Consider the following 27,312-nt stretch of genomic DNA (forward strand, 5'->3'; position numbering starts at 1 on the left):
TTCCAAAAAAAACACACGAAATAATGAAAAATAAACAAAATGACAAAAAACACACAAAATGACAGAAAAGAGTAAAAATACAGAATATAATTCCAAATCTACTGAAAAATAAAAGGACAACAGGTGTATACAAAATAAAATAAAACACACAAAACGAAAACAGAACAGAAAAAAGCTGAAATACACAACATAATTCCAAAAAACATACAAATCCACAGAAAAAAATACACAAAAGAACAACAAATGTACAAAAAATGACATTGCATTTTATAAAACAACCAAAAAAACAAAAAAAATGGGAGAAAAATATATATAAAATGAAACCAAAAACAAACAAAATGACAGAAAAAAGCTAAAATACACAGTATAATTCCAAAACACATACAAATCTACAGAAAATGTACACATGAAAGGACCACAAATATACACAAAATAAGTTAAAACACACAAAATGACAGAAAGAAGCAGACACACAACATAAGTCCAAATAACACACAAATCTACAAAAAAATACACAAATCTACAGAAAAAATACACAAAAGGACAACAAAAATACACAAAATTACTTGACATTTAACAAAACAACCAAAAAAATCAACAAAAACCCACAAAATGACAGAAAACTGCAAAAAATATACAATATAATTCCAAAAAACACACAAATCCTTTGAAAAATAATACACGAACATACAACAAATACACAAAATAACTTAGTGTCAACAAACAGGAGCTTATGTTTGAATGAATGAATTAATAAAAAAAAAAAAAAATGAATGAGTGAATGAATGAAAAAATGAATGAATGAATGAATAAATACTTACCCTTCAGGGTGTTGTTGCCCATGTGCAGGGCAGGTGGAGCCGAATACAGAGCAGACACGTTGACTTCCTGACTGCCCCACACCACCCCATGCTGCAGCTCGTAGCTCCACCCCCTGGCGTCCATCGTGGTCCTCATGACCACCGTCCTGGGAAGAGGTTTCAGCTTCCAGGAAGGAATCACACACATCACAGACACGTGTGGCTACTACAATTGTCACGTATAAATCATCCATGTTTATTTTACCTGTGGATACGAGTGTTTGACTTCCAGAGCCTGACTACGTCTGCTCTGATTGGCTGAGAGCTCACACACAGCCCACAGTCTCCTCCTCCTGCCTGACGAGACCTCCACCAGAACCAGAACACTGGAGTTAGACTGAGTCAGCTGGAGCACACAGGATGGAGAACAGGACATGTGACGAGGGAAAACACACAAAATAACAGAAATAAAACACAGAAAATCAATTAAAATCACACAACAATTACTTCCAAAATAGACAAAATAACAAATATAGACAATTTAAAACAAAATGACCACAAAAATGCACAAAATTATTTAAAAAACGCACAAAACGACAAAAAAGACATACAAAATGCCAGAAAAACAAAATGACCAAATAAACCAAAAACCAAACATGAATCAGAAAAGACAAAACAACAAACATACACAAAACTAAAACAAAAACGAAAGAAAGAAATACAGGAGGACCACAAAAATATATAAAATGAAAGAATATACAAAATCCCTTCAAAAATACACAAAACAATAAAAATCATTTTTGAAAATAACCTTTCCTTCGACACCGCATCAAACAAATCATGAAAACCACTTTTTTCCACCTCAAAAACATCTCTCGTCTCCGTCCTTCACTTTCCTTCCCCGCTGCTGAAACTCAAGCCTTTATCACATCCCTCCTTGACTACTGCAATAGCTCCTGTTTGGTACAACCTCCACACTCCTAAATAAACTCCAATACATCCAAAACGCAGCTGCCCGCCTCCTCACCCACACACATCCCTGTCCTCCAAAACCTCCACTGGCTCCTCCTTCCTCAGTGCATCGAATTCAAACTCCTCCTTCTCACCTATAAAGCCCTTAATAATCAGGCCCCTCCTACCTCACAGATCTGCTCCACCCCTACACTCCCTCCCGCAGCCTCTGCTCCTCTGATGCAAACCTCCTCACTGTCCCCAGGACCGAGCACAGAACCTGGGGGGACAGAGCTTTCTTTGTAGCTGCCCCCACCCTATGGAATGCCCTACCAAGCCACATCCGCAACTGCACCGACCTCCATCCTTCAAATCATTTCTCAAAACTCACCTGTTTCACCCATTTTTTAATGTGTAAACCACCCACTCACTTCTTTTCTCTGTCATTATTATTATTATTATTATTATTATTATTATAAAAAAAACAGAAAACAACTACAAAAACACACATAACTGCAAAAACATACAAAATGACAACAAAAATACTCAAAATTATTCCAAAACCGCACTAAACGACAACAAAAACACCCAAAAATGAGAGAAATACATAAAATGACAACAAAAAAAACTAAATTACTTCAAAAAGGACAAAAATAGCAAATATACACAACATTAAAAAAAAATTACAACAAAAATATAGAAAACAAGAGACAAATATACAAAAGGACAACAAGAAGACAAAAGATGACGATAAAATGTACAAAGTGACAACATAATCACATAAAAATGCCTGTAGGATGACAAAATGACAACAAAACCATACAAAATGAGAGAAAGAAATACACGATGATCAAAAAATATACAAAATGAAAGAGAAATTACAAAATCACTTCAAACATCCACAAAATGACTCCAAAAACACACATAACTATAAAAACATACAAATTGACAACAAAAATACACAATACAACAACAAAGACGTACAAAATGCCAGGAAAATTAAAAAATTAACAAAAACTGATTTAAAAAAAGACAAAATAACAAATACACACAAAACTAAAACAAAATGACAACAAAAACACACAAACATGAGGAAAAAAAACACAAAATACTTCAAAAAGGACAAAAATAACATTAAAAACACAAATATCTAAAGCGACAAGAAAAATGACTCCAAAAACACACAAAACAATCTTATAGAAAAACAAAAAACCATACAAAATGAGAGAAAGAAATATAAGATGACCACAAAAATATACAAAATGAAAGAGGAGATACAAAATCACTTCAAAATCCCAGCTGATGCTCAGGTAAACAACAGGAAGAGAAGAAGAGCTCACCTGAGAACGAACATTAAGCTGAGCAGGTAGATGGACCAACATCTGGGGGACGTTATGGACCACCTTCACCATCAGGTCCTTACTGGACAAAACAGCACATATCACCTACGTCAGCGTGTGTGTGTGTGTGTGTGTGTGTGTGTGTGTGTGTGTGCGTGTTACCTGTGCGATGCAGTGTTTCCTTGGACAATCAGAGCGAGTGATGAGCTGAGTTCAGGGTTTACAGCCATGGAACATCTCAGCTGTGATGAGCTCAGTCTCCCCCAGGCCTCCACCTGCACCCACAGTCAGACCACGGCATGATGTGAAGAAATAAAACCATAGCATAACACACATGGTTGGCAGCCCCCAAAGGAAAGAACACCCCAAAAAACACACAAAATGACAGTAAACAGCAAAAATACACAATACAATTCCAAAAAACTACAAATCTACAGGGAAATAATACACGAAAGGACAAGGAATATGCACAAAAGAACCAAAAAAAAAACAATGAAAGCACACAAAATTGGAGAAAAATATAAAAAAATGATTTTAAAAACACAAAATGACAAAAAAAAAAAACAGCAAAAATACACTGCTTAATTCCAAAAATATACAAATCTACAGAAAACTAAAACAAAAAATAACAAATATACATAAATGCACCATATAATATCCAAAAATCATCTACAGAGAAAATACACAAAAGAACAACAAACACACAAAAATCACTTAACATTTTACAAAACAACCAAAAAAAGAAAAAACACAAAATGGGAGAAAAATACACAAAATGACACCAAAAACACACAAAATGACAAAAAACAGCAAAAATACACAATATAATTTAAAAAAAGATACAAATATACAGAAAAAAATACAGAAAAGGACGACAAGTATACACGGAATAAGCTAAAATTTTACAAAACATAAAAAGAACACCCTAAAATGAATAACAAATGGGAGAAAAATATATAAAATAACAAAAGCACACAACATGGCAACAGATATATACAGAAAAAGCAGTAAAAATAGACAAAATGGCAATAAAAACCCACAAAATCTTAGTTGTTTCCTGCGTTAATGGCATTCTCTGATTGGTCACAGGCTGGTCTCACCTGCAGGGCCGGACTGGTTCGTCCTTTGATGGTGTGCTTTAACGTCAGCCTGGTCTCTTTGGTTCCTCCGTGTGTCTCCAAACCCCCGACATCGCCCTGCAGACGAACCCTCCACCCTGGACTGTGCACGTCTACGGAGGAGCTTTGTATCGGCCCTGCATGACAACAAAGTGAGGAGGATGAGACATGAAACCAAACATTTCTCTTTACATTCTATGTAAAGCTCCATTTTCATCATCACTATTGACTTTCAGTTGTAAATATATACATACTTTGATATGTCGTCTCATTTGTTCTGCATCTATTGTCATATTTTAGAGATTGCACGACTAAAATTGGATTAAAGTTGAAAAATCCGCAAAGCAATATTGTTGCGTCAAACAAAAGTAAATTCACAAAATGACATTAAAACACAAAAAGTTAAAAAAGCTTAATAGCAAAACGGCAGAAATGACAAGATAGATACAACAGAATAATATATAAATAATATACAAAATGACAACAAATAAACAAACGGCAACAAGAAAAATAAACTGAATGATAGAAAAAAAAAAGAACAAAAACGCACAAAATTACACCAAAAACACACAAAACATAACCCATTTGAGAGAAAAATACACAAGATGACAACAAAAATAACAGAATTACATGGAATGACAAAAAACACAAACATCAGAAACACACAAAATGACTCAACAGAACCACATATAATGAGAGAGAAACACAAAACTACAACAAAAATTACAACAACTAAACACAAATGACGCCAAAAATACATGAGAGAAAAAACACAAGACAACAAAAAAAATATAAAAATGACAGGAAAATATATGAAATGACAACAAAAAACAACAGAAACTCAAAATGACAACAAAAACACACAAAATGACAGAAAACAGCAAAAAATACAACAATTTCAAAAAAGATACAAAGCTACAGAAAAACAAAACACGAAGGGATAACAAATATACACAAAATAACTTAAAATCCTACAAAACAACCAAAAACCCAACAAAAACAACATTTGAGAAAAATATAAAAAAAATGATTCAAAAAACACACAAAATGACAAAAAATCACTCAACATTTTACAAAACAACCAAAAACTCACAAAATGACTCCAAAAACACAAAAAAAATAAATAAATTAAAAAAAAAAAAAAAAAAAAAGAATCACACAAAATGTACCAAATGATACCAAAAACACACAACGCACAGAAAATACACAAAATGGCAATAAAAGAATACAAAAAAACAACAAACATACACAATGAGAAGAAGAGGTTGGATCTAAATGACGGTAGATTCTAATAACGTGATTAATCACATTTTTGTGGCCCATCTCTGTTTTTGATGCATTAGTTGAAAAAGAAAACAACAAAAGTCTGGAAAATTAAATGATAATCCAACAATCTTCAACGTGATGAAGATAAAAATTTTAAGGACTCCATAATCAAAGCAGACTTTAACTGACCTTTGAACTGTGCTGTGAGAACAGCGTCCACCATGTGCGCTGGTTCTGTCTGATTGAAACTAAGAGGAGAAGCTGAGAGGTGTAGAGCCAGATGTCCATCTGCAGCGCTGATGTTTAGCTCTGAGCTCAGTAGCTTTAGTCTGTCCACTGTCACGGTGAGCTGAGCCCTGTAGCGTCCAGATAAAAGTCCATCAACAGAAAGGAAGACCTGCACATGGAAGAAAGAAGACAACAAAGAATCTTTATGGAATCATTACGCGAAAGTCAGATGCCTCTGACGAGGACTGCCAGTTGACAGTCGAAACATGGAGTAAAAGAACATTGCTGGAATTATTACGCGGAAGTCAGGGAAATTTCAAAGGAAACATCAAAGCTATTAGCAGACGCCTCTGACGAAGACTGTCAGATGTCAGGAGATCAAAGTGGATTTCCTGAGGAACCGTTGTCTAAATAAATAAAAACCTAAACATCTAATTCAAAAATAATCTTGCTGGAATTATTACGCAGAAGTCAAGGAAAACTTCAAATGAAACATCAAAGCAATCAGCAGACGCCTCTGACAAAGACTGGCAGTTGTCAGTGGATTTCCTGAGGAACAGTTGTCTGAATAAATGAAACCATAACATGAGGTTCTCCAGAGCTCCGCCTCCATCCCAAGCGCTGAGGCCTCGTACCTCCACAGGCTGCATCTCCTCCACACGTCCGTAGCAGTTAGCAGTGAGTAGCTGTTCAGAGAAATCCCCCGTGCAGCTTATCTGTGAAAACAAACAGGAAAATATAAGCCCATCTACTTAGATCCACTCCATAGAACAGAGAAAAACCTGAGCATGATTAAATAAAAATAAGTCTTTTATTAAAATATTAGAACATTTTTATTTCAGTTTTAGTTCAGCATCTTCATATAAAACCAGTGCCAGCATTTGACATGGATTAGAACATGAATGATCTAATAAAAGTTAAAAAAGTGGAAGCTTCAGGACTTGTTCTATATTTTGTTCTGTATTTTTAGTGTTTGTGTGTTCTAAGTCATTTTGGTGTTTTTTTTTTGCGTTTAGTGTAATTTTGTGTATTTGTTGTCTTTTTTGTGTATTTTTTGTACTTATGTATGTTTTTGGAGACATTTTATCTTTTTTCTGTTCTTTGTGTAATTATTTTGCTCTTTTGTAAATTTTTCTCATTCTGTATTTTTTTGTTTACTGTGTTATGAGTAATTGTGCATATTTTGGGAGTAATTTCTGTGTACTTTTGTAAGTTTTGTAATTTTTTTTGAAATTTATTTGTCATTTTGTGTGTTTTTTGAATAATAGTTTTGTATTCTAGCTGTTCTTTGTGTATTTTTGCAGGTGTTTTTCTCTTGTTTTTTGTATTTTTCTGTGTTTTAGTAGTCATTTTGTGTACTGTTGCTGTCCTTGTTAAGTATTTTACTGTAATTTTGTATGTCTTCTGGATTTATTTTGTGTAATTTTGCTGGGTTTTCATAATTTTGTTGTTATGTATATATTTCTGTTATTCTGTATATGCATATGTTGTTTTCTGTGTTATGAGGCATTATGAGGTATTTTTTGTGTAATTTGTAAGTTTTCAATATTTTTGAGTAATTTATTTGTAATCTTTCTTTTAGAGTAAAGTTGTGTATTTCAGTTGTTCTTAGTGTAATTCTGTTTTTGTTGTCGTTCGTATATGTCTCAACTATTTATTTATGTACTTGTAGTAATCGGGTGAGTTTTCAGAGTAATTTTGTGTATTTTTCGTTGTCCTGTGTATTTTTCTGTACTTTTGTATGTTTTTTGAAGTAATTTTATCATTTTTCTGTTTGTGTAATTGTTTTGTTTTTGTATTTTTTTTGTCATTTCTTGTGTTATGAGTCATTTTGTGTGTTTTTGTTGTTGTTTTCTTTCACTTATTTCGTGTGCTTTCTGAGTCATTTTGTGTATTTATTGTCTGACTGCCTTGTTGCCCGTGTGTGTGTGTGTGTGTGTGGTTGTGGTTCCTTAGAGTACACAGGTATACTGTGTGTTAGCGTTCCGTTTATCTCTGCTTACGTACATTCAGTGCTAACGGTGATGACGAATATGTAATATGAGCTTTGTGAGCGATACCTGTAAAGAGGAGGGAACCAGTCCTTGGAGGAGGATCACATGATGCTGTAAAGACGCAGCCATCGCAGCTGTTTGGTTCTTTGCTCCCACTTTAAACACAACATCCACCACCTTCACGTTTTCTACGTAAACGACGAGGCCTGTGTTCAGTCCGTCTGTTTCTAGCTGATGGAGGAGAGAGGAAGAATAAAAAAGCACCTTTCTGCTCTGTAACATTTAACACTAAATGTTGTAAAGAATGAATGAAATCACACATTCTACACCTCTCCATAATCCTCCGAAACTCAGCTAAAACTGTAGCCGACCCAAGGTCAGAACAAAAAACCACAGCACACAGAGACGACAACTCGAGATTTCTCACTACTGTGAGTCACGAAATAAACGCAGAGCTCTACTGCAAGAGCCTACGTGAACCAACAGGCCAAGCTGAACCACTGATATACAGGTCGGGTACGTTACCTACTAAAGAAATGCCACAAAATCTGAAAATACACAGCGGCAAAAGTCAGCTATGAAGGCAAATTGTGTTTTATCTTTGTTGTTTCTTATTAAAAGTTTCTCCAATGTGCATAAAACTCCATATTTTGATGAATTAATCACAACGCTGTGTCAAGCATTCTGATTGATCAAAGCGTTGCTGAATTAAAAAAAAAAAAAAATGCATAACGACATCAAAGAGTGGAACCAAAAATAGACAGCACAAACTTGGATAATATGTGATTATTTCAAGCCAAATTGCAACATCTAGTGGGCAAACATAAGACTAATAAGGAGTGGAATCAATTTGAATGACATATTACAGTGTATCTTTGGCCTATTGTTTATTATTACCACCAAACTTTCTGTAGTTGATGTCCATACATTAGTTCAATTATTTCTGCTTGTGTAGCCTTCCCTACTGAGAATTGGCTTCATATTTGATGTAAATCTCTCGGGGATTTTTTATGCAGACTACAGATTTCTGTATTTAAAACATTATTTATTGTCACTCAGTATTATATATTTCCATAATTTCACATCCTCTGTAACCACTAAGGGTTCTACTTCAATCTCAAGAAAAAAAAAAAAAAGTAGCCATGTAGGCCATGCAAAAGCTTTGAAAAACGTTATTTGTTACGATTATGTGCTTTTCGGAGAAGACGCTGGGGATCAAAGAGGTTAAAAAGATGGCGTGGTGGCGTACCTGGTAATGTGCTCGACCTTCATAAAAGCCTGAGATGTTTCTGTCCTGCAGGGCTTTGACTCGGTTCTGCAGATGGAGGAAGAACTGCCACTGAGGGACTCCATCATCCGTCCTCCCTCCATCCAACTCAGCTCTGAGACGTTCAACACCACTGAGCAGCTCCGCTTCGACTGACAGTCGACCATCGCTCTGAGTCCACAGCAGATGAACGCTGCTGTTGGCAGGAACACCTGAAAACCAACCAAAAGAAAGAAAAACACACTGAAATAAATGAGTTAAAGCTGCTGGAGACGATCGTTTTTTTAATCAGATGAAGACAAAGTGTTGACCTCAGAGATCAATAAATGTAAGAAACATGTAAAAGGTTGAACTCTCAGCTCAAATGTTTGTTTTAAACACTCCTTGGAAAGATATAGTACATTGCATTGTGGGACGTAGACTCCCTGCAGTGCCGGCTCCCCGCACCCGGCCGCCGCCGCCAACAACAGTATATATATATATATATATATATATATATATATATATGTTTAAACTGGCAAATAATAAGAATGACAAATGGTGAATGTGGTTAAATTGGCAAAAATAAGCATGAAATATGGTGAAAAGAGGTTAAAAGTGACGATAATGGGTCAACATATGTGACATTAGGTGTAAAAGTGGTGGAAAGGGTTTATAAGTGCTGAAAAAAACTTGAAAATGAAAAAAAATGTACAGAAAAGGTATTGAAATTTGGTGGAGAAGTGGCAGAAATGGGACAAATGCAGAAAAATGCATTAAAAGGAAAAAAGATATAGCAAGAAAAAGTAATGAAAATAGGTTATAATATAGCAAGTTTGGTGTAGTTGCAGAAAAAGGGTAAAAAATAAGCAAAAATAGGCTAAAATTGTTAAAAAAATAAATAAAAAAATAACATTACTATTCAATCCGTGTTGATTTTTCCGTTTCAGGACGTGGATTCCATTTTCTCAGTTTGTTTTAGGCCCCTATGAGGCCTAAATTATGTCTTTATCATAACAAAAACAATCGTCTCCAGCAGCTTTAAATGAAATAAAATATATTGTGTGAAATATATATAATCACCTGTGGCATTGAGGATGTGGGAAGAATGTGTGACCTGTGTGTGAAACTCTCCCTTCTCGTCGCTCCCAACCTGGCAACTCATGTTCACACATAAATACTCCGCCCCATATGTAACACACAGCCAATCACGTGAGCCGCTGGATGAGTTTTCCTCATCGTCTCTGTCTGTGTGCGTCTGATGCAGCAGCTCCAGGCTGTACAACGTCTCCATCACTCTGACTCTCAGCTGTCCTGTCACACACAAAAAGTCCTTATAATTCGAACTGCTCCATTTTAAGTACATTATTAGATACAAAACAACAAAAAAATATATCTAAAAATTACACAAAAACACACAAAATAAAACAAATATAAGCAAAAAGTCATCAAAAAGCAATTACCAAAAAAAGAAAAATTTGGGGGGGGGGGGAAATGCCAAAAGATAAAAAAATGAAAATAAAAGTTTTTAAAAAAGAATAAATGAAAAGAAAGAATTGTTACAGGCAACAGTTTTAAATTAAAACTGTGTTCTTAATTTGTCCTTGCCTGCTAAAATAAAAATGAAAGAAAAAAAGAAAAGCGTGAAAAAAGTGACAAAAAAAAAGAAAAACAAGAGAAAAGTTGGCAAGAAAAAAGTGAAAAAAAAAACAGAAAAGAAGAAAAAGAAAAAAGTGACAAAAAGATTAAAAGCAGAAAAAAAAAGCAACAAAACGATTAGGAAACAAAAAAAGAGGAAAAAGCTTAAAGAAAAAGATTAAAAAAAAGAAAAAAAAAGGAGAAAGTGGAAAAGAAGAACAAGAAAAAAGTGACAAAAATATAAATAGAAGATGATGAAAAGACAAAAGGGTAAAACAAAGAAAAAAAACATTTGAATTGAAAAAGAAAAAAAAGTTAAAAAGCATGAAAAAAAGATAAAAAGGGTAAAAAATAAAAGAAAGTCTTGTTTATTGTAGTCTGATTATCTTCTAAAAGTGAATTTTCACCTTCAATAAAATCGTCGATCTTTCCAAATGCTCCGTCCAACCCAAGAACAGGAGGAAGACGAAGAGTCTGTGTCATGGTGTGTCTTAAGTCTCCAGTCACAGTGATCTGTACGCCCTGAGAGGCTTTTAGTGACGCTTTAATGTGGGCGAGCAGAGCTCTGTGACCCTGTGTGAAGGATCCATGTAGACACACGCTGAAGAGGAAAGAAGAAGAAAACGTTTCAAACATACGGAGACTCAGACATTGGCCCTTGGATGCAAATCTGAGTGACCAATCCCAGCGTACAAATGATCAGGTGTTGATAAATCCTGCATCTGAATTTGATCATCATTAACACGTTACGCCCTCCTGTTACGGAGGCCCCGCCCACTGAGGTCAAGCAGGAAAAGAAGATTTTCCAAGATGAAAATAAGCATCTTTACATCTGAGGTGGAGCAAAACAAAAAAGTGCTTTTTAAACGCGTGAAAACTGGACTTAAAGGAGGTCATTTAAACGCTCTGTTAAAGAGGATCAGCTACTGACATCTGCCCCCCTGTGTGCACTGAGAACAACTTCACAACAAAGATCCTGGAGACACACACATGGATCTGATGTTTATATCAACCTCAGTTCGCACACTTTAGGCCATAAATATCACATTAAAAGTAATTAACCATCAAAACGTTTTAAAAAAGAGGAAAGCCTTAAAAATTACAAAATGTCCCTTGTCTGTGTTTATTAATAAAATATGCAAAATGACATACAAAATGCAAAAACGACAAGTATGGCATAAAAAAACAACAGAAAAATATACAAAAGTGACTCCAAAAAGCAGCAGTGTGTGTGTGTGTGTGTGTGTGTGTGTGTGTGCGTGTGTGTGTGTGTGTGTGCACTGGGTGAACATATACACTCTGGCTCGGTAGCAGAGTTAATTATCGGGGTTATACGGTATTCCATGAAAGGAAAACCAATAAAGTGGTATCAGTTATAATGTAAGCTTTTTTAATCAATTCTATCTAGTTTAAAGAGTTTTAATAATCTGTTGAAAATGTGTGTCTGCTTATGCTGAGGTTTGTTTAATACTTTATTTTCAGTCTCAGTCAGATACGAGGTCAGACCTGACGTGAGATCTGACCTGATCGTAGCGTAGAATTGATAAAAAAAATGAAGCATTGCGTGAATACGGTTGAACGCACGTCGTACGATCAGACCTGAATGTATAAATGAGGGCCTGTGTGAGCAGAGTCAGGATGAACAAACCTGTTAGAGGACACGTTGGCAGACATGTTGAGCTGCAGGTCACTGATGGTAGGAAGGAGGAGGCTCTGAGAGACGTTCAGCTTCAGCTCCACAGCTCTCTCTCCTCTGTGGAGGGAATGGAACGTCTGGGCGTGCAGCAGCAGCGCGTCCTTCCCATCGGCCCGAACGCGTACGGAGCTGCTTCCTCTACCGGGAACAGTGGAGAGCTCTGCAGCAGCGCTCACCTTCACACAGGAAACGGTGCTCTGTTAATGGGTGATGGGCTCGAAGCGTGGGGGGAATTAAATTATCTTCAATGGGCAAAATTTCAGAAAAAAACAGCAAAAATTAAAAAGACAAACCACTAAATGACATCAAAAATACACAAAATGACATTAAAAACACACAAGAAGACAAAGAAAATCCAGATGTTCACCTCCAACGTTTTGGGAATCTTTGATTTGAAGGGATGACTGAGAGTAGAACAGAGGCTGATTCTGCCTGACGATCCGTTCACATGAACAGAAACCTGATCAAAGAAACATTAACAACAACAACAACAAGTCATTGGTCAGAAACACTGGTAAATAAAAAGAATGAAAGTAGAGAAAATAAAACAAATAGAAATGAAAAACAAAGTAAAAAAAAGAAAAGAAAGAATCGTTCCAGGCAAGATTCCTAAATTCTAACTGCGTTGTTAATCCATCCTTGCATGGTTAAATAAAGGTTAAGTAAGAAAGAAAGAAGATAAGAAGAAAACACAGAAAAATAAAAACAAAAAGGGGAAGAAAATGGAAAAGAAGAAAAAGAAAAAAGTGACAAAAAGACAAAATAAAGAAGAGGTAAAAATGAAGGAGGAGAGAAAAAAGTGACAAAAAACATAAAAAAAAGAAAAAATGGTAAAAGAAAAAAAAAAGTGACAAAAAAATGAAAAGAAGAAAAAAAAGGGTTTAAAAAAGGGAAAAAAGAAGAAAAAGAAAAAGGTGACAAAAAGATAAAAACCAAAAAAAGTGATAAAAAATAAAATAAAAAGAAGAAAAAGGGGGAAAAAAGCAGAAAGAACAAAAAGAAAAAAATTGATTAAAAAAGAAGGAAAAAAGGGTAAAAAGAAGAAAAGGATAAAAAAGAAAAGAAAAAGGGTAAAAAGAAATAAATAAATAATTAAAAATAATGGATGACGTGTGTGTTTGTCTCACTCTACACTCCTGTCGTTCCACTCTCAGCTTCACTTTGGCCTGATAATCAAAGTCTTTCCTGTCTGATGGTTTCCAGTGAACGTCTCCTTCCAGTAAAGCAGAGGAAGGCAGATTCAGCTGTGACAGAAAAACAATATTTTAATTTCTTTACACCTATCTGGGTGTAGAGCTTAGTTTACCTGGAGCTGATTGAACATGTTGACTTTAATCTTTAACATTTCCTGACTTGAACCCAAACGGTTGGACTGGATTTCACCAAACAGAGTCAGTCTGTCTTTGCTCCCGACCCGAAACCTGGATTGGATTTCTTTATGAGTCTAAAGAAGAAATATTAAGTATAATTACAATATACGTTTTTACTTTTACAGTGAAAAGTGATCAACTTTGAACTAAACTAAAAAAAAAAAAAAATCAGGTGTGGTAGTAATCTACATCTGTAGCTGCTGGTTTATGGTGGTTCTTTGTCTTCCTGTTGTTAAAGGAGTTTGAAGTTGAATATTTACCTGGTTGATGCTTACGTTCACACACATTTGTGAGTGTGTGTGAACAATGCTGGAGCTGAAAGGATGGATCAGGGCAGAGCACACCTACACACACACACACACACACGCACGCACGCACGCGCGCGCACGCACACACACACACACACACACACACACACACACACACACACACACACACACACACACACACACACACACACACACACACACACACACACACACACACACACACACACACACACACACACACACACACACACACACACACACGCACACACACACACAAGGAAAAACTATCATAAGCTACGTCTTCACTTCTCTCTCAGCCACCAGACAACACTCACAAAAGGAGTCGGCAGCCGGTAGCCCAGAGTCAGGGTGTGGACCAGCTCCCTGTCGTCATGGAAACCAGCCTTTGTCTCCAGGATGTAAAGGCCTTTGAGGAGGTCCATGGTGAAGCTCTGCTGCAGGAGGAGTGTGTGAGGGAAGAAGTGCAGGGGCTGTCTGTGTGAGAGTGAAATCCTCCTTCAGCTGTTTATAGTCGTCACCTTCCAGAGGTGTCGCGTTTTTTATATCACTACATTTAAAAATTCAAAAACATACTTTTACTCCGTTACTTTGATTTTTGCCTCCTTGTTTTTGTTACAAATTGAAATATGAATGTGATTAATCAGTTTTTCTGAATAATACATTTTTTTGGTTTGTTTTTTGGGCTAATTTTTTTTCAGACTAATTTTTTCCTGTTTCGGAGACATTTTTTCAGTTTTTCAGAGTAATTTTTTTCTGAATTATCGAGATACTAATCCCACGAGAACATCCATCCTATGGCGACTCCTTGCTGCACACAGCGGATCCATTATTTTCAGCAGTATCTGGAGCTCTTCATTATGCATCATTTTATATCCATGGAACAGAACACACCATGTGTGTCCTGGAGAAACGTGGATACGTCCCGCAGAGCTGAATAGGTTTTCCTTCTGAACGAGTCCTCAGGTGTAACGTAGATAGAATCAGAATTCCTTTATTTATCCCAGGGGGTAATTAATAGACTAATTGTAATAGCATCATTATCATGGCTTCAAGACAGAACTATCCCCCAGTGTTTTAAACCAAGTTCAAAGTACATTTTTATCCAATTAAACAAGCCGGCCATGTTGGCTCTCCATAAAGAAATAAATGCATCGTTTTTTTCAAATACGCTCTAAGCTCAGAAAAAATAGTCTGAAAAACAGGGAAAAAATTAGCACAAAAAAACTAAAAAAATTTTGAAAGACTGAAAAAGGTTAGCACGAAAAACAGAAAAAGGTTTGCGTGAAAAAAAAAAAAGTCCAAAACATGATAAAATTGAGCTGTTTTTAAGTGATTTTCTAATAGTGGAATTTTAATTTGACCAAAGTAATTTTCCGTTATTGTATTTGTACATTTACTTACCAGTGGTTATTTATTTCAGGTAATTTATACACATCTGTTGCCTTCACTGGTCAATAAAAGCACAAACCTGAGGTAAAGCCTCGCAGATTTCTCATACATCTTCTTCTCCTTCCTCTGCTCCTCCACCAGTCCCACTAACTCCACCGTAGTGGGCGGAGTCTTTGGCTCTGAGTGGATGATCTTCAGACTCGCCTTTTTCAAACTCTGACAAACAGGCATGTTAACAACATTTGATAAGCTGAGGCGACTCTCAGAGGATATGAAGGTTCTCCGAAAGAAGAAGAACTTTTCGTTTGGAGAGTTGGAGGAACGTAAACAACGACTGGAAAAGAAAGCTCGAGGAGATACGGAAAAAAAGGACAGTGAGGAGGAGTAACAACAGGAACAATGACTGCAGACGACAACGCATCACATAAAAAGGACAAAAAAAAAAAAAACGTTAATGATGAAATTATGAAGAAGATGAGAATGTTTGACAAGGGAAGAAACGAGGTTTGATGTAAAATTATCTGTGTTCAAATCAGGGGACGGATCTGGATAAGCATAATGCTTTTTTCCGTCGCCCTTTCCGGCATGCAAAAGGACAAAAAAAAAAAAAAAAATTGATGTAATTCTGCTCTGAATGTCAAAATGAATTTCTGTGATTGCAACCATGTCGGAAATGAACTGAATAAATAAAAAAATAAAAATAAAAATAAATAAATGGACACGACAGCACCTGTGAGCACGCACCTTATTGGCTACAATCAAAGCAGATCAAAGGACGTGAGCACGCACCTTATTGGCTACAATCAAAGCAGATCAAAGGACGTGAGCACGCACCTTATTGGCTACAATCAAAGCAGATCAAAGGACGTGAGCACGCACCTTATTGGCTACAATCAAAGCAGATCAAAGGGCGTGAGCACGCACCTTATGGGCCATGTTGAGAACGGCGGTGACGCTGACGTGGTGCCTGTCGTACGTGGACGACACCTGCAGGGCGTGGCTGAGCTTATTAAATGAGTCCAGAGAGATGTTTCCTCCGAGGGGAGGGGTCCACGCTGAGCTCAGGGACCCAGCTGCCTTCACTCCACGCTTACCCACAATGCACCAGGCCCCAAGCTGAGCACGGACACACACAAAATCATTAATCGTCTAAAGCATGGGTTCTCAACCTTTATCATACACTTTTATCGTCACTAACATGTGATTGTATCTGATTTGAGAAACACATGATTAATAATAATGTCAGCATTAGAAAAAAGACCAATTTAATACAGGAAACAAAGAGTTTGTGTGTTTTTGTTGTTGTTTTGTGTGTTTTTGGAGGCATTTAATGTAGATTTGGTTGTCATTTTGTATATTTTTGTTATTTTGTCTGCTATCACTCATTTTATGTCTTGTTTGTTGTCATATATTTGTTTTGTAATATTTTGTGTCTTTTTTTGTATATTTTTTTAATTATTTGTAACTTGTAATCTTTTGTATTTTATTGTCCTTTTTGTGGAATTATAATTGTGGATGTTTGAAGGATTCATTTGATGTATTTTAGCTGTTTGTTTTGTGTGTGTTTTTTTTTAAAAATGTTTTCAGTTATTACATTTTTTCAAATTCATTTTGTGTATTTTTTCTGTGTTTTTGAAGGTATACCGTATGTTTCTACTTTTGATTTATTTTGTTTATTTTTATTGTCAATTTGTGTGTTTTTCTTTGAGTAACGTGTGTTTTTGGACTTATTCTTTGTATTTTTTATGTTGTTTTGTGAGGTATGACTATGAGTCATTTGATGTAATGTCTGTTGTTATTTTGTGTTTTTGGAGTCATTTTTGTGTGTTTTTGTATACTTGATTCTCATTTTGTGGGTTTTTGGATATATTTTTGTTGTCATTTTGTTTGATTTTCAGTTTTTTTCTGTGTTTCTGGTGTTGTTTTGTATGTTTTTGTGGTCCATTTGCTGTAATTTTTGTATAGGGCCTGATTTAAACAGTAGATTTAGTGTCTGACATGTGACACCTTTCTAACTTAAACATTGAAACAATGTATAACATAACGTTACATCTTGGTAGCAATAATCAAACATATTCAGCTAATATGACTCAGTCTTTGTAAACCAACGCTCTCCTCTCCTTACTTGGAGGAAGGTAACATCTGGTGTGTGGACCTTGAGCCGGACCTCTGTCTCTCTGTGTTTGGCCCTGTACGAGGCCTCCAGGATTAGCTTACGAATGGTTAGCCACCTGCTAGCTGTTAGCTCTGACCTGAGCTGCAGCGCATGGTGCTGGTTCAGGTTCAGTTTGTGGGCCGTGTTAACGTACAGCCATGGTGTGTCCATGTTAAACGAGCCTAGAACAGAGAAGGGAAACGTTTATCATGAACATGTGATCGTATCTGATCTGAAGGCCACATTATCAGCATTTATGTCAGCATAATAACCAATCAGAGCATTAACGCGGGAAAGAACAAAGGCTTTGTGTGTTTTTGTTCTCATTTTGTGTTTTTTTTGGCATTTTGTGTATTTTCGTTGTCTTTTTGTGTGTTTTTAGATTTCATTTGTGCATTTTTGTTGTAATTATATGTGTTTTTGTTGTATTTTTGTATATTTTTTTGGTTTTTTTGGAGTCATTTGGAGCATTTTCATTGTTTTTGGATTTATTTTGTGTATTTTTGTTGTCGTTTTGTGTATTTTTGTTTGGTTTTTGTAAACTTGACTCTCATTTTGTTCAATTTTGTGAACATTTTGTGTGTTTTTGGAATCATTTTGTTAGTTTTTAGAATGATTTTGTGTATTTTCCTCTCATTTTGTGGTATTTATTGTCATTTTGTGTGTTTTTTTGGGGTAATTTTGGTTCTCTTTTTGTATACTTTTCTCTTATTTTGTGTAACTTTTGTAATTGTGTATGTTTTGGAGTGATTTTGCTGTGGTTTTGTGTGATGTTATTGTCTTTGGAGTCATTCCGTGTATTTTTGCGCGCTATGAGCAATTTTGTGTATTTATGTTGTACTTTTGTGTATTTATGATGTAATTTACCGAATTAATTATGTAATTTTTTGTACTTGTATCATCTTTGTGTCTTTTTGTTGTTGTTTTGTGTGTTTCTTGAATCATTCTGTGTATTTGTGTTGTTTTTGTGTGTTTTTTTTTGTCATTCTGTGAATTTACGACAACAGTGGAATAATGAAATCTTTTTGAAGTTCGTACCTTCCCATTTCCTGGGCTCGGAGTCACTGGGAGAGCTTTTCCAGTGTAATCCAGCCATCAGAGGCATCAGGTTGTTGTAGTTGATCTTTAAGTGAGTGCTGCTCTCAGTGCCGGACTGAGTCAGGTGGGAGTGAAAGAGCTGCGTTCTGTAGTTCAGGTTTTTCTCTGGAGCTTGAAGAGTGAACTGAACATGCACACAGCGCACGAAAATATACAAAATTATTTTAAAAGGAGTTCAAAAACTCACAGTGACAACAAAAACACACAAAATGAATCCAAAAACACACCCAAAATGAGAATCAAGTATACAAACAACAAAAATACACAAAAAGAGAACCAAATACACAACAAAACACACAAAATGACAATAAAAACAAAAAATGAGAAAAAAATATACAAAATGATTCCAAAAACTCAGTGACAACAAAAACAAAAAAGAGAAAAGTTTACAAAAATACAACAAAAATACATAAAATGGTTCCAAAAACACAGAAAATGAATCCATTTCCTTTGTATTCTAATGATGACAAAGGAAATGATCAGAAAAGCTCATTATTCTTAGAGATTTGAGCTTGTAATGCTTCACCTCCAGAGTGTAGCTGGTGTGGTTTTCACTGGACTGGTTTTTCAAAGACTGACTCAGGACCAGTTTGTGTTTGTTGTTGATCTCGTCCCAGTGCTTCCCGTAGCTCACGCCTAACGTTGATTTCATGTGGCGAGGACTCTCCTCATGCCTCAGGTGGATCTGTGAAGGTGGAACACAATGAATAAACTTCTCATGGCTCATAAATGGGATGAAATTGTGAAATGGCGATTACCTTGTGGTTGATGGGATCCGTGTTTGTGCAGTAAAACTCATGATCAGCTCTCAGGACGTACGTGAGATTAGAGTCTGAGTCCCTCCTCATCCTCTGGGACACGTAGCACTCCTGGCGTAGGAAGCGTGCGTCACCTATCGTGGATTTTACAACAAACGCTCACATTACGTCACGTGTATCAAACTCAAGGCCCCGAGGGCCCAAGATCGGCCCTTTGTAGCATTAAATTTGTCCCGCAGGAGAAAGTAAATATGACAAAGAAAACGTGAATCATTGTGTAAATTATCAACTAATTCAGATGTAGATATGTCAGCCTCTTCAAATACACAAATTCAACTCAATTCCACACTATTTGCAGGGCTCACAGTTTTCCCACGCTTATATCACATGATGACAGTCAGTTTTAATTGTTAATTGTTAAAAGAACTCTCAATTTTTCTTTTAAATCCTGCAATTTTTCTCAAATATTTTTACCAAATTGACTAAAAAATTGGTCACAAAATGAAGGAAATTTGAAGCGAAGGGCCTTCAGTCACTTAACCACAAAAAACAGCATTCAGAATAATGTTTTTCTTTCTGTTTTGTTTGTTTTTGGAGTCATTTTGTGCATTTTTGTTGTTATTTTGTGTGTTTTTGCTGTTTCTAAGTTTGTTCTGGATCATTTTGTGTATTATTGTTGTCTTTTTGTATACTTTATTCTCATTTTGTGTGTTTTTGTAATCATTTTGTATATTTTCCTTTCATTTTGTGTTATTCATTGTTGTTTTATGTGTTTTTGGAGACGTTTTGTGTATTTGGTTAGCTTTTTATAATCTTTTTTTCTTTTATGTGGGTTACAAGTCATTTTGTGCATTTCTGTTGACTTTTCTTATACTTGACCCTCATTTTGTGTGTTTTTGAAATAATTTTGTGTATTTTCAGAATTATTTGTATATTTCTCTCTCATTTTGTGTTATTAGTTGTCGTTTTATGTGTTTTTGGAGACAGTTTGTGTATTATCGTAGAAGTTATTATTTTTCTTCCGCAACTTGTTTTGTCCTTTTTTCTGTGTATTTTTGCTTTTTTTTGTGTGTGTTTGAGTCATTTTGTATATTTTGTTTTCCTTTTAGGTATTTCTGTTGTCATTTTGTGAGTCATTCTGTGGTTGGATATTCTGCAAACTCGGGCACGTTAACGATAACATTTTCCCACATGAGAGCAAACTGCTCTGTATTTGGCGCCTGAATTATAATGTGTGATGTCCCTTAATCACATCTAAAGAAATGGCACATTACTCACCTCCAAGGCCGTATTTGAGCCTGAGGGCGGAGCTCCACAGTGAGGCCTTCTGCTCCACCAGCACCAGCATCCTGCAGCCAATGACGGCAGGGAGGAGGAGCTCCGCCTCCAGCGAGTACTGCCTGCTGCTGCTGTCCCGTCTGCGCTCCAGAGACACTGAGAACAACACGCACTAGGTTCACAAACCCTCCACCTCGTCGGCAGCTTTGTGTTTTAGTGACAGAAAAAGAAAAAAGCAGAGTCCATGAACCTGACAGTGACGCCGTGTCTTTAAACACGTTCTTCACAGTCGCAGAGAAGCTGCTTTTCCGGCCCGATCCACGCGTGACGTTAGCAGAGAGGCTCATGGGAAGTCCGTCAGCGGACAACTTGGCCTCGAGGTGATAAAGTGACAGCAGACTCTGGGTCTCAGCCGAGCCCTGCAGGTCAGTGTATGTGGTGGTCATTGGATTTCATGCACAGAAAACGACATTAAAAACAAAAAAAATTAAAAAATTCATTTTAAAACTCAAAATTTAAGATTGAAATTCAAGGCTTTTTTTTTTCAGTGTCAAAGAGAGATACACTAAACTTTGAAAAATGGAAAGTTAAAAGGCAGAAATATTGGGCGACCAGAATTTGTCATTTTCAAAGTAAGAGCATGTTCCTGTGGAACAGATGTCTGCAATGAAAAGTCTTGTTTTTCTACGTCAAAGTAAAGTTCCAAAAACATTTTAGTCTCAGCCTGGGAAAGCACAAGTGTAAAAAACACAGAAACACAGCATTGTCCTCAAACGCGCTCTTATTTTGAAAACATCAACTTTCGCTCTTGCATCATTAAAAAAACTTTTTTTTTTTTTTTTTTTGCAAAAATGAAACATGCATACCTGTCACAAGAAAAGATTGCAATACACATAACTTTTAGTCTTTGATTAAAATGAGAAAAAATAAGGTAAAGGAAAATAAGATAAGATAAGATTAAATATGATAAGAAAAGATAAAAAAAGATAAAACAAAATAAAATATAAGATAAAAGAAAATATGATGAGATAAGATAAAATAAGACAAGACAAGACAAGATAAATAAGAAAAAATAAAATAAAATATGACAATATAAGATAAAATAAGACAAGATAAGATAGATAAGATAAAATAAAAAATTATAATATAAAATAAGATAAAATAAAATATGATAATATAAGATAAAATGAAATAAAAATGTTACACACAACAGATAATGTCACCTGAAATAATAAAGTAAAAAGTTTACCATGATGTAATAACGGTCCCCGTCCACCAACAGCTCCAATTTAGCAGATTTAGAGTTTCTGTCTTGATCCAGTTGTCCTTCATGTATAAGAAGATTATTTAGAGTTGACCTCAAACACAGACTGGACTCTTCATGCTCCTGTGGAACTGACCTTGAACCTGGATGTTTTTCAAAGGGTGGTTCATCCTGAGCAGCAGCTTATGAGGACTGAAGAACAGATCCAGAGACATGTCCCTGTTAATGGAGGACTGAGGGGTCGCCAGCAGAAGGTGGACTGACGCCTCCCTGGGAACCCAGGAACCTCTCTGGAACATGGAGCGTCAAAACACCACCACAGGATCAACATGATGTGAAATTAAAGGTTAGTCGTCCCTCACCTGAGATAGAAAGGAGTAAACAGCCTCCAGCAGGTAGTAGTGAAGACCTCTGTCCAGCTTTATCAGCCTGAGGGACAGATGGAGAGGTCCAGGAGGGGGGACAGAGAGTCCAGAGGTAGGCCATGGGTAGGAGGCGTTGGAGCAAAGCTGCCAGCCAATCATTTTAGACCCTGAAGAACCAAGACCAGACGATCGCTTTTAATAAAAAAATGTTGAAAATGAAATTAAATGAATGGTTTTTTGATGGAAACTTTGATCGGAGTGAGGGACACAAAATGTAAAGCAAGAGTCATCAACATTCATACCAACATTTAGAATAAGAATAAGTGATTTTGTATTTTTGTTTCATTCTATGTGTTTTTTGTGTGATTTTTTTGGATTTTGTGTATTTTTATTGTCATTTTTTTGGATTTTGTGTATTTTTATTGTCATTTTTTGTACTTCTGTCATATTTATGTGTCCTTTTGGTGTTTTTTTATGTGTATTTTGTGTCATTGTGTATTTTTTGTGTTTTTTTGTTTTTGTATTGTTATTGTTATTTTGTGTTCTTCTGGAGTCATTCTGAGTATTTTTGTCATTTTCAAGTGTGTTCTGAGTAATTTTGTATAATTTTGTTGTATTTTGTGTATTTAATGTCGTTGAGTATTTTTGCTGTTTTTGTGTGTGTTATGAGTCATTTTAAGTATTTTGGTCTTTTTGTGTATTTTTGCTGTCTGTGTGTTTTTGCAGTCATTATGTACATTTGAGTCATTTTGTGTAATCATGTTGTCATTTTTTGTACTTCTGTAATTTTTTTGTGTCTTTTTGTTGTAGTTTTGTGTGTTTCTGGGGTCATTCTGCGTATTTTTGCTTTTTTGTGTGTGTTATGAGTTACTTTGTGTGTTTTGTGGTCCTTTTGTGTATTTTTCACAGTCATTTTGTGTGTTTTTGGAGTGTATTTTTGTCATAATTTTGTGTATTTATGTTGTTGTTTTTTGTACTTTTGCCATCTTTTTGTGTGTTTTTGTCGTTTCTGTCCTTTTTTTCTATTTTGAACTGTTATTTTGTGTATTTCTGTCTATTCTGTTCAGTTTTTTTGTACTTTTGTTTGGTTTGGGTGCCAACAAAGTGAGTTAGTTACTACATTATACCTTAAAGAATGTTCAGGGCACTAAACTAACACATCTTTGATGCGTGTGTGAAAACGTGCACATCTCACAAGTCTTTGGTGTGCACGTGGTCCTCTGGAGTCGATTCTTTGGTCCTTTTATCTCGTCCCTATGATCTCTACTGAGCTGAAACACTCGAGAGCTGACAAACACAAAATAAAATCTAATCAAAGTAACTGTAATGCTAAATCAAATAAAGTTTCTGTGCGTGTGAACCTGAGAGCGATGATGTCCATGGTGTCCTCTGGTGTGTTCAGAGTCACTCTGACGTCTCGTCCGTCCTCCACCTGAACGCTGCCGTCTAAGCTGGTGTTGCTGCTCAGCTCTGCTCTCCACTCCACAGCTACGTTCCCCAAAGCGCCGTCCACGCCCATCGTTGCTGTGAGGTCGACGTACGCACTGAGATCAAAGGTAAACACGCCCACGGTCACATGCTCTGAAAACCAAGCTGAATCTGATTGAACGGGAAGTACTTTGGTTTGATGTAGCCACTCAGGTGGAAATGGGAGGAGTCTGTGTATTGGACGCTGCCCTTCAGACGCAGTGACAGGGAGGAGGAGGCGTTGATGGCCATCCTGATGGGAACGCCACCCAGAGATGGTAGATGGAGCTCCTGTGTCATCAGTACGGCCTGGTGGCTCAGATGGACCTCCTCACCCTGAACCATACAAAACCAGAATCAGAGCAGTGACTCAGACTGGGGATAGTGACGATGGTTGTTTCTTTACCTTCAGCAGCTGGATGGCGAGGCCCGCCATGCTCAGCGAGGCGTCATTAATCTGACTGTAAAGATCTTCACATGTAAACACGCCCACTTCATTCCCAAACACCTTCACACCGAGCCGACACCTCGGCACGTTCTCAGGATTTCTGGAATTTCTAAACTACACAAAAACAGAAACAAACATTACTGTGTGAAAAGCAGCGAAATAGAAGCAACAGGTTTAACAAAGCCTGTGTTTTTTACAGTCATTCTGTGTATTTTTGCCATTGTCATTTTATACTTTTTTAAATTTAGTATATTTTTGGAGCCATTTTATGCATTTTGTGGTCATTTTGTATATTTTTCTCTTACTTTGTATGTTTTCATGTTCTTTATTTTTGTTGTTTTCTGTATATATTGTTGTCATTGTGTACACTGTTCTCTTATTTTGTGTATTTTTGTTATAGTCTTGTATATTTTACTTTAATTACTATGTTTTTATTATTTTTTAATGTATTTTGTTGTCATATTGTATATTTTACTGTCTTTTTGTGTATTTTTGTTGTCATTTTGTGTATTTTTTGCTTAAATTCTGTATTTTGATTATCATTTTGAATATTTTTCTCTTACTTTGTATGTTTTTATGTCCTTTATTTTGTCGTTCTTTGTGAATTTGTTGTCTTTTGTACATTGTTCTCTTATTTTGTGTATTTTGTTATCATTTTGTATATTTGTCTTGGTGATATTGTGTATTTATGGAATGTTTTTGTGTAGTTTTCTGTCATTTTGCGTGTCAAATTGTGCATGTACTTAGGGGGCTGCACAAAATGATGCATTATGCAAAGCATCAGACATGTTTGACATATAAACCTGGCTCTCCACTTCATCCTCCAGCACCTGGACTCCCCAGGCTCCTACGCCAGGATCCTGTTTGTGGACTTCAGCTCTGCTTTCAACACAATAATCCCAGCTCTCCTTCAGGACAAGCTTTCCCAGCTGAACGTGCCAGACTCCACCTGCAAGTGGATCACGGACTTCCTGTCTGACAGGAAGCAGCACGTGAAGCTGGGAAAAACCATCTCTGCTCCAGGACCATCAGCACTGGTTCTCCTCAGGGCTGTGTTCTTTCTCCTCTGCTCTTCTCCCTGTACACCAACAGCTGCACCTCCTCTCACCAGTCGGTCAAACTCCTGAAGTTTGCAGACGACCTGATCATCATCGTCTCATCTCTGATGGAGACGAGTCTGACTACAGGTGGAGACAGACCGGCTGGTGTCCTGGTGCAGCCAGAACAACCTGGAGCTCAACGCTTTAAAGACAGTGGAGATAATAGCAGACTTCAGGAAGAACCCAGCCCCCCCTCACCCCCTTACCCTGGGAGACTCTACAGTGAGCTCTGTAGAGTACTTCTGCTTCTTGGGGACCATCATCACTCAGGACCTTTTGATAAGGGAGCTGATGTTCAGCTCCCTTATCAAAAAAGCTCAGCAGAGGATGTACTTTCTGCGGCAGCTGAAGAAGTTCAGTCTGCCAACAAAGATGATGGTGAACTTCTACAGCTCCATCATCCAGTCCATCCTCTGCTCCTCCATCACCATCTGGTACGCTGCAGCTACGGCCAAGGACAAGGCCAGACTGCAGCGTATCATCCACTCAGCAGAGAAGGTCATCGGCTGCAATCTGCCCTCCCTCCAGGACCTGTACGCCTCCAGGATTCTGAGGCGTGCAGGAAAGATTGTGGCCGACCCCTCCCACCCCGGTCATAAACTATTTCAATCTCTCCCTTCTGGTAGGAGGTTTAGGTCCATCAGGACCAGAACCTCCAGACACAAAAACAGCTTCTTTCCCTCTGCCACCATCCACATGGACACACCCCCAGTCACCCTCTGAACCCCCCCCCCACCCGATCACCACCTCCATGATGACATTATCTGCTGCACCGTATATATTTATATTTATCCTATTTATCCTTTATTCTCTATCTATCCTTTATTTATCCCTCATCCTTTATATTTATCATTATTATTATTATTGTTGCTGGGTTGTTCTTTGTTTTTTTATTTATCTATTTATTTATCTATTTATTTATTTATTTTTTTGTTGTTTGTTTTGTGCACCAACTACCAAGATAAATTCCCTGTACTGTCCTTAAAACTGTACATGGCCATTAAAAACATTTCTGATTCTGATTCTGATATATTATGAATGTTGTTTTGTCTTTAAAGCATGTTATAAATTGATTTTTTTCAGTCTTGTACTGAATCGAACAGAGACACACATTTATCTGTTAAATAAGACCATAAATAAGACTATAATAATGCTAAATGTTTAACATTAGGTTATATTTGCACTTCACTAATGAAAAGCTCCAACAAAGATCTCACCATTTCTCTGGCCTTGTTCAGAAAACTGCTGCTCCTTGAAAAACACGCTTGTTTTCCTCTTTCGTGACCGTCTGCTCGTTTTCTTCTTGTGCTTCTCAACCTGTGGTTTCCATCCTGGCCGTTAGCTTCATTCTTAGACTCAGGACTGAAAAGGTTTCTGAGGAAAGGTTCTGCATTTTCCCCTCGGAGCTCCACCTATGACAGAAAACAAATAGACTTCAATGATAACAAGTTAAACATTTCAAATTATTCAAAGCAAACCAGGGTTCCTTCAAAAATGTTCAACTTTTAAATAAATAAAATAAGAAATAAAAAATCTCATTGTGGTTTAAAGATACAAAACATCCCTCACAAACTAATGCATTTTGTTTTGCAAATAAGAAACGTACCAATCAAACAAACGCAGCATGTTTTACACACACAAAAAAATTGAACCCATGTCTCACATCAACAAACCAAACACTTAGCTTTAAGGCAACAATGACTAACTTAATGAATCAATGTCTTAAAAATTATTGGACCAGTTGCCTTTTTCTTTTCTTACAGAAATAGTAAGAAAGATATTGTGAAGTAAGAAATATTACATTTAAAGCTGCTGGAGACGATCATTTCTTATCAGATGAAGACAGTTTAGGCCCCAAAAGCTGTTTCCATTACCCTTGAAAATGCAAATAACGCAATAAAAAAACAGAATTTTGAAAAAACACTAAAATATTGCAAAAAAGTGTTTACGCTTCCATGTGGAGGAGGTTTTTCAGATGTTTCGATTTTGAAATACACTTTTTTTGCAATTATATGTCACATGACGTGACGTACCTGGTCACATGACCACTTCT

General features: G+C 36.5%; 1 protein-coding gene across 6 annotated transcripts in view; it reads right to left on the reverse strand.

Moving 5' to 3' along the window:
- LOC114479680 (uncharacterized) overlaps window positions 1-27,312 on the reverse strand; it is a 63,264-nt gene that overhangs the window by 21,375 nt on the left and 14,577 nt on the right. For all 6 annotated transcript variants that reach the window (XR_003676007.1, XM_028473489.1, XM_028473488.1 and 3 more), the window contains exons 16-48: window positions 26,477-26,671; window positions 24,118-24,273; window positions 23,863-24,047; window positions 23,606-23,788; window positions 23,440-23,531; window positions 22,242-22,411; window positions 22,016-22,169; window positions 21,865-21,941; window positions 20,866-21,034; window positions 20,616-20,771; window positions 19,338-19,471; window positions 19,106-19,264; window positions 18,520-18,703; window positions 17,452-17,663; window positions 16,251-16,442; window positions 15,406-15,542; window positions 14,252-14,411; window positions 13,908-13,991; window positions 13,584-13,721; window positions 13,405-13,521; window positions 12,645-12,737; window positions 12,230-12,453; window positions 10,989-11,182; window positions 10,027-10,257; window positions 8,947-9,176; window positions 7,764-7,928; window positions 6,339-6,419; window positions 5,665-5,872; window positions 4,192-4,346; window positions 3,254-3,366; window positions 3,092-3,173; window positions 1,066-1,206; window positions 822-984 (exon numbers count right to left, since the gene is read on the reverse strand). Coding sequence is in view for 5 of the 6 variants with exons in the window: in XM_028473489.1 (XP_028329290.1) it covers window positions 822-984; window positions 1,066-1,206; window positions 3,092-3,173; window positions 3,254-3,366; window positions 4,192-4,346; window positions 5,665-5,872; window positions 6,339-6,419; window positions 7,764-7,928; window positions 8,947-9,176; window positions 10,027-10,257; window positions 10,989-11,182; window positions 12,230-12,453; window positions 12,645-12,737; window positions 13,405-13,521; window positions 13,584-13,721; window positions 13,908-13,991; window positions 14,252-14,411; window positions 15,406-15,542; window positions 16,251-16,442; window positions 17,452-17,663; window positions 18,520-18,703; window positions 19,106-19,264; window positions 19,338-19,471; window positions 20,616-20,771; window positions 20,866-21,034; window positions 21,865-21,941; window positions 22,016-22,169; window positions 22,242-22,411; window positions 23,440-23,531; window positions 23,606-23,788; window positions 23,863-24,047; window positions 24,118-24,273; window positions 26,477-26,671 (5,134 nt within the window). In the remaining variant the exon portion in view is untranslated. The remainder of the gene's footprint in view (window positions 1-821; window positions 985-1,065; window positions 1,207-3,091; window positions 3,174-3,253; window positions 3,367-4,191; window positions 4,347-5,664; window positions 5,873-6,338; window positions 6,420-7,763; window positions 7,929-8,946; window positions 9,177-10,026; window positions 10,258-10,988; window positions 11,183-12,229; window positions 12,454-12,644; window positions 12,738-13,404; window positions 13,522-13,583; window positions 13,722-13,907; window positions 13,992-14,251; window positions 14,412-15,405; window positions 15,543-16,250; window positions 16,443-17,451; window positions 17,664-18,519; window positions 18,704-19,105; window positions 19,265-19,337; window positions 19,472-20,615; window positions 20,772-20,865; window positions 21,035-21,864; window positions 21,942-22,015; window positions 22,170-22,241; window positions 22,412-23,439; window positions 23,532-23,605; window positions 23,789-23,862; window positions 24,048-24,117; window positions 24,274-26,476; window positions 26,672-27,312) is intronic.

This window comes from Gouania willdenowi, chromosome 17, assembly GCF_900634775.1.
Source record: "Gouania willdenowi chromosome 17, fGouWil2.1, whole genome shotgun sequence".
Classification (NCBI taxonomy): domain Eukaryota; kingdom Metazoa; phylum Chordata; class Actinopteri; order Blenniiformes; family Gobiesocidae; genus Gouania; species Gouania willdenowi.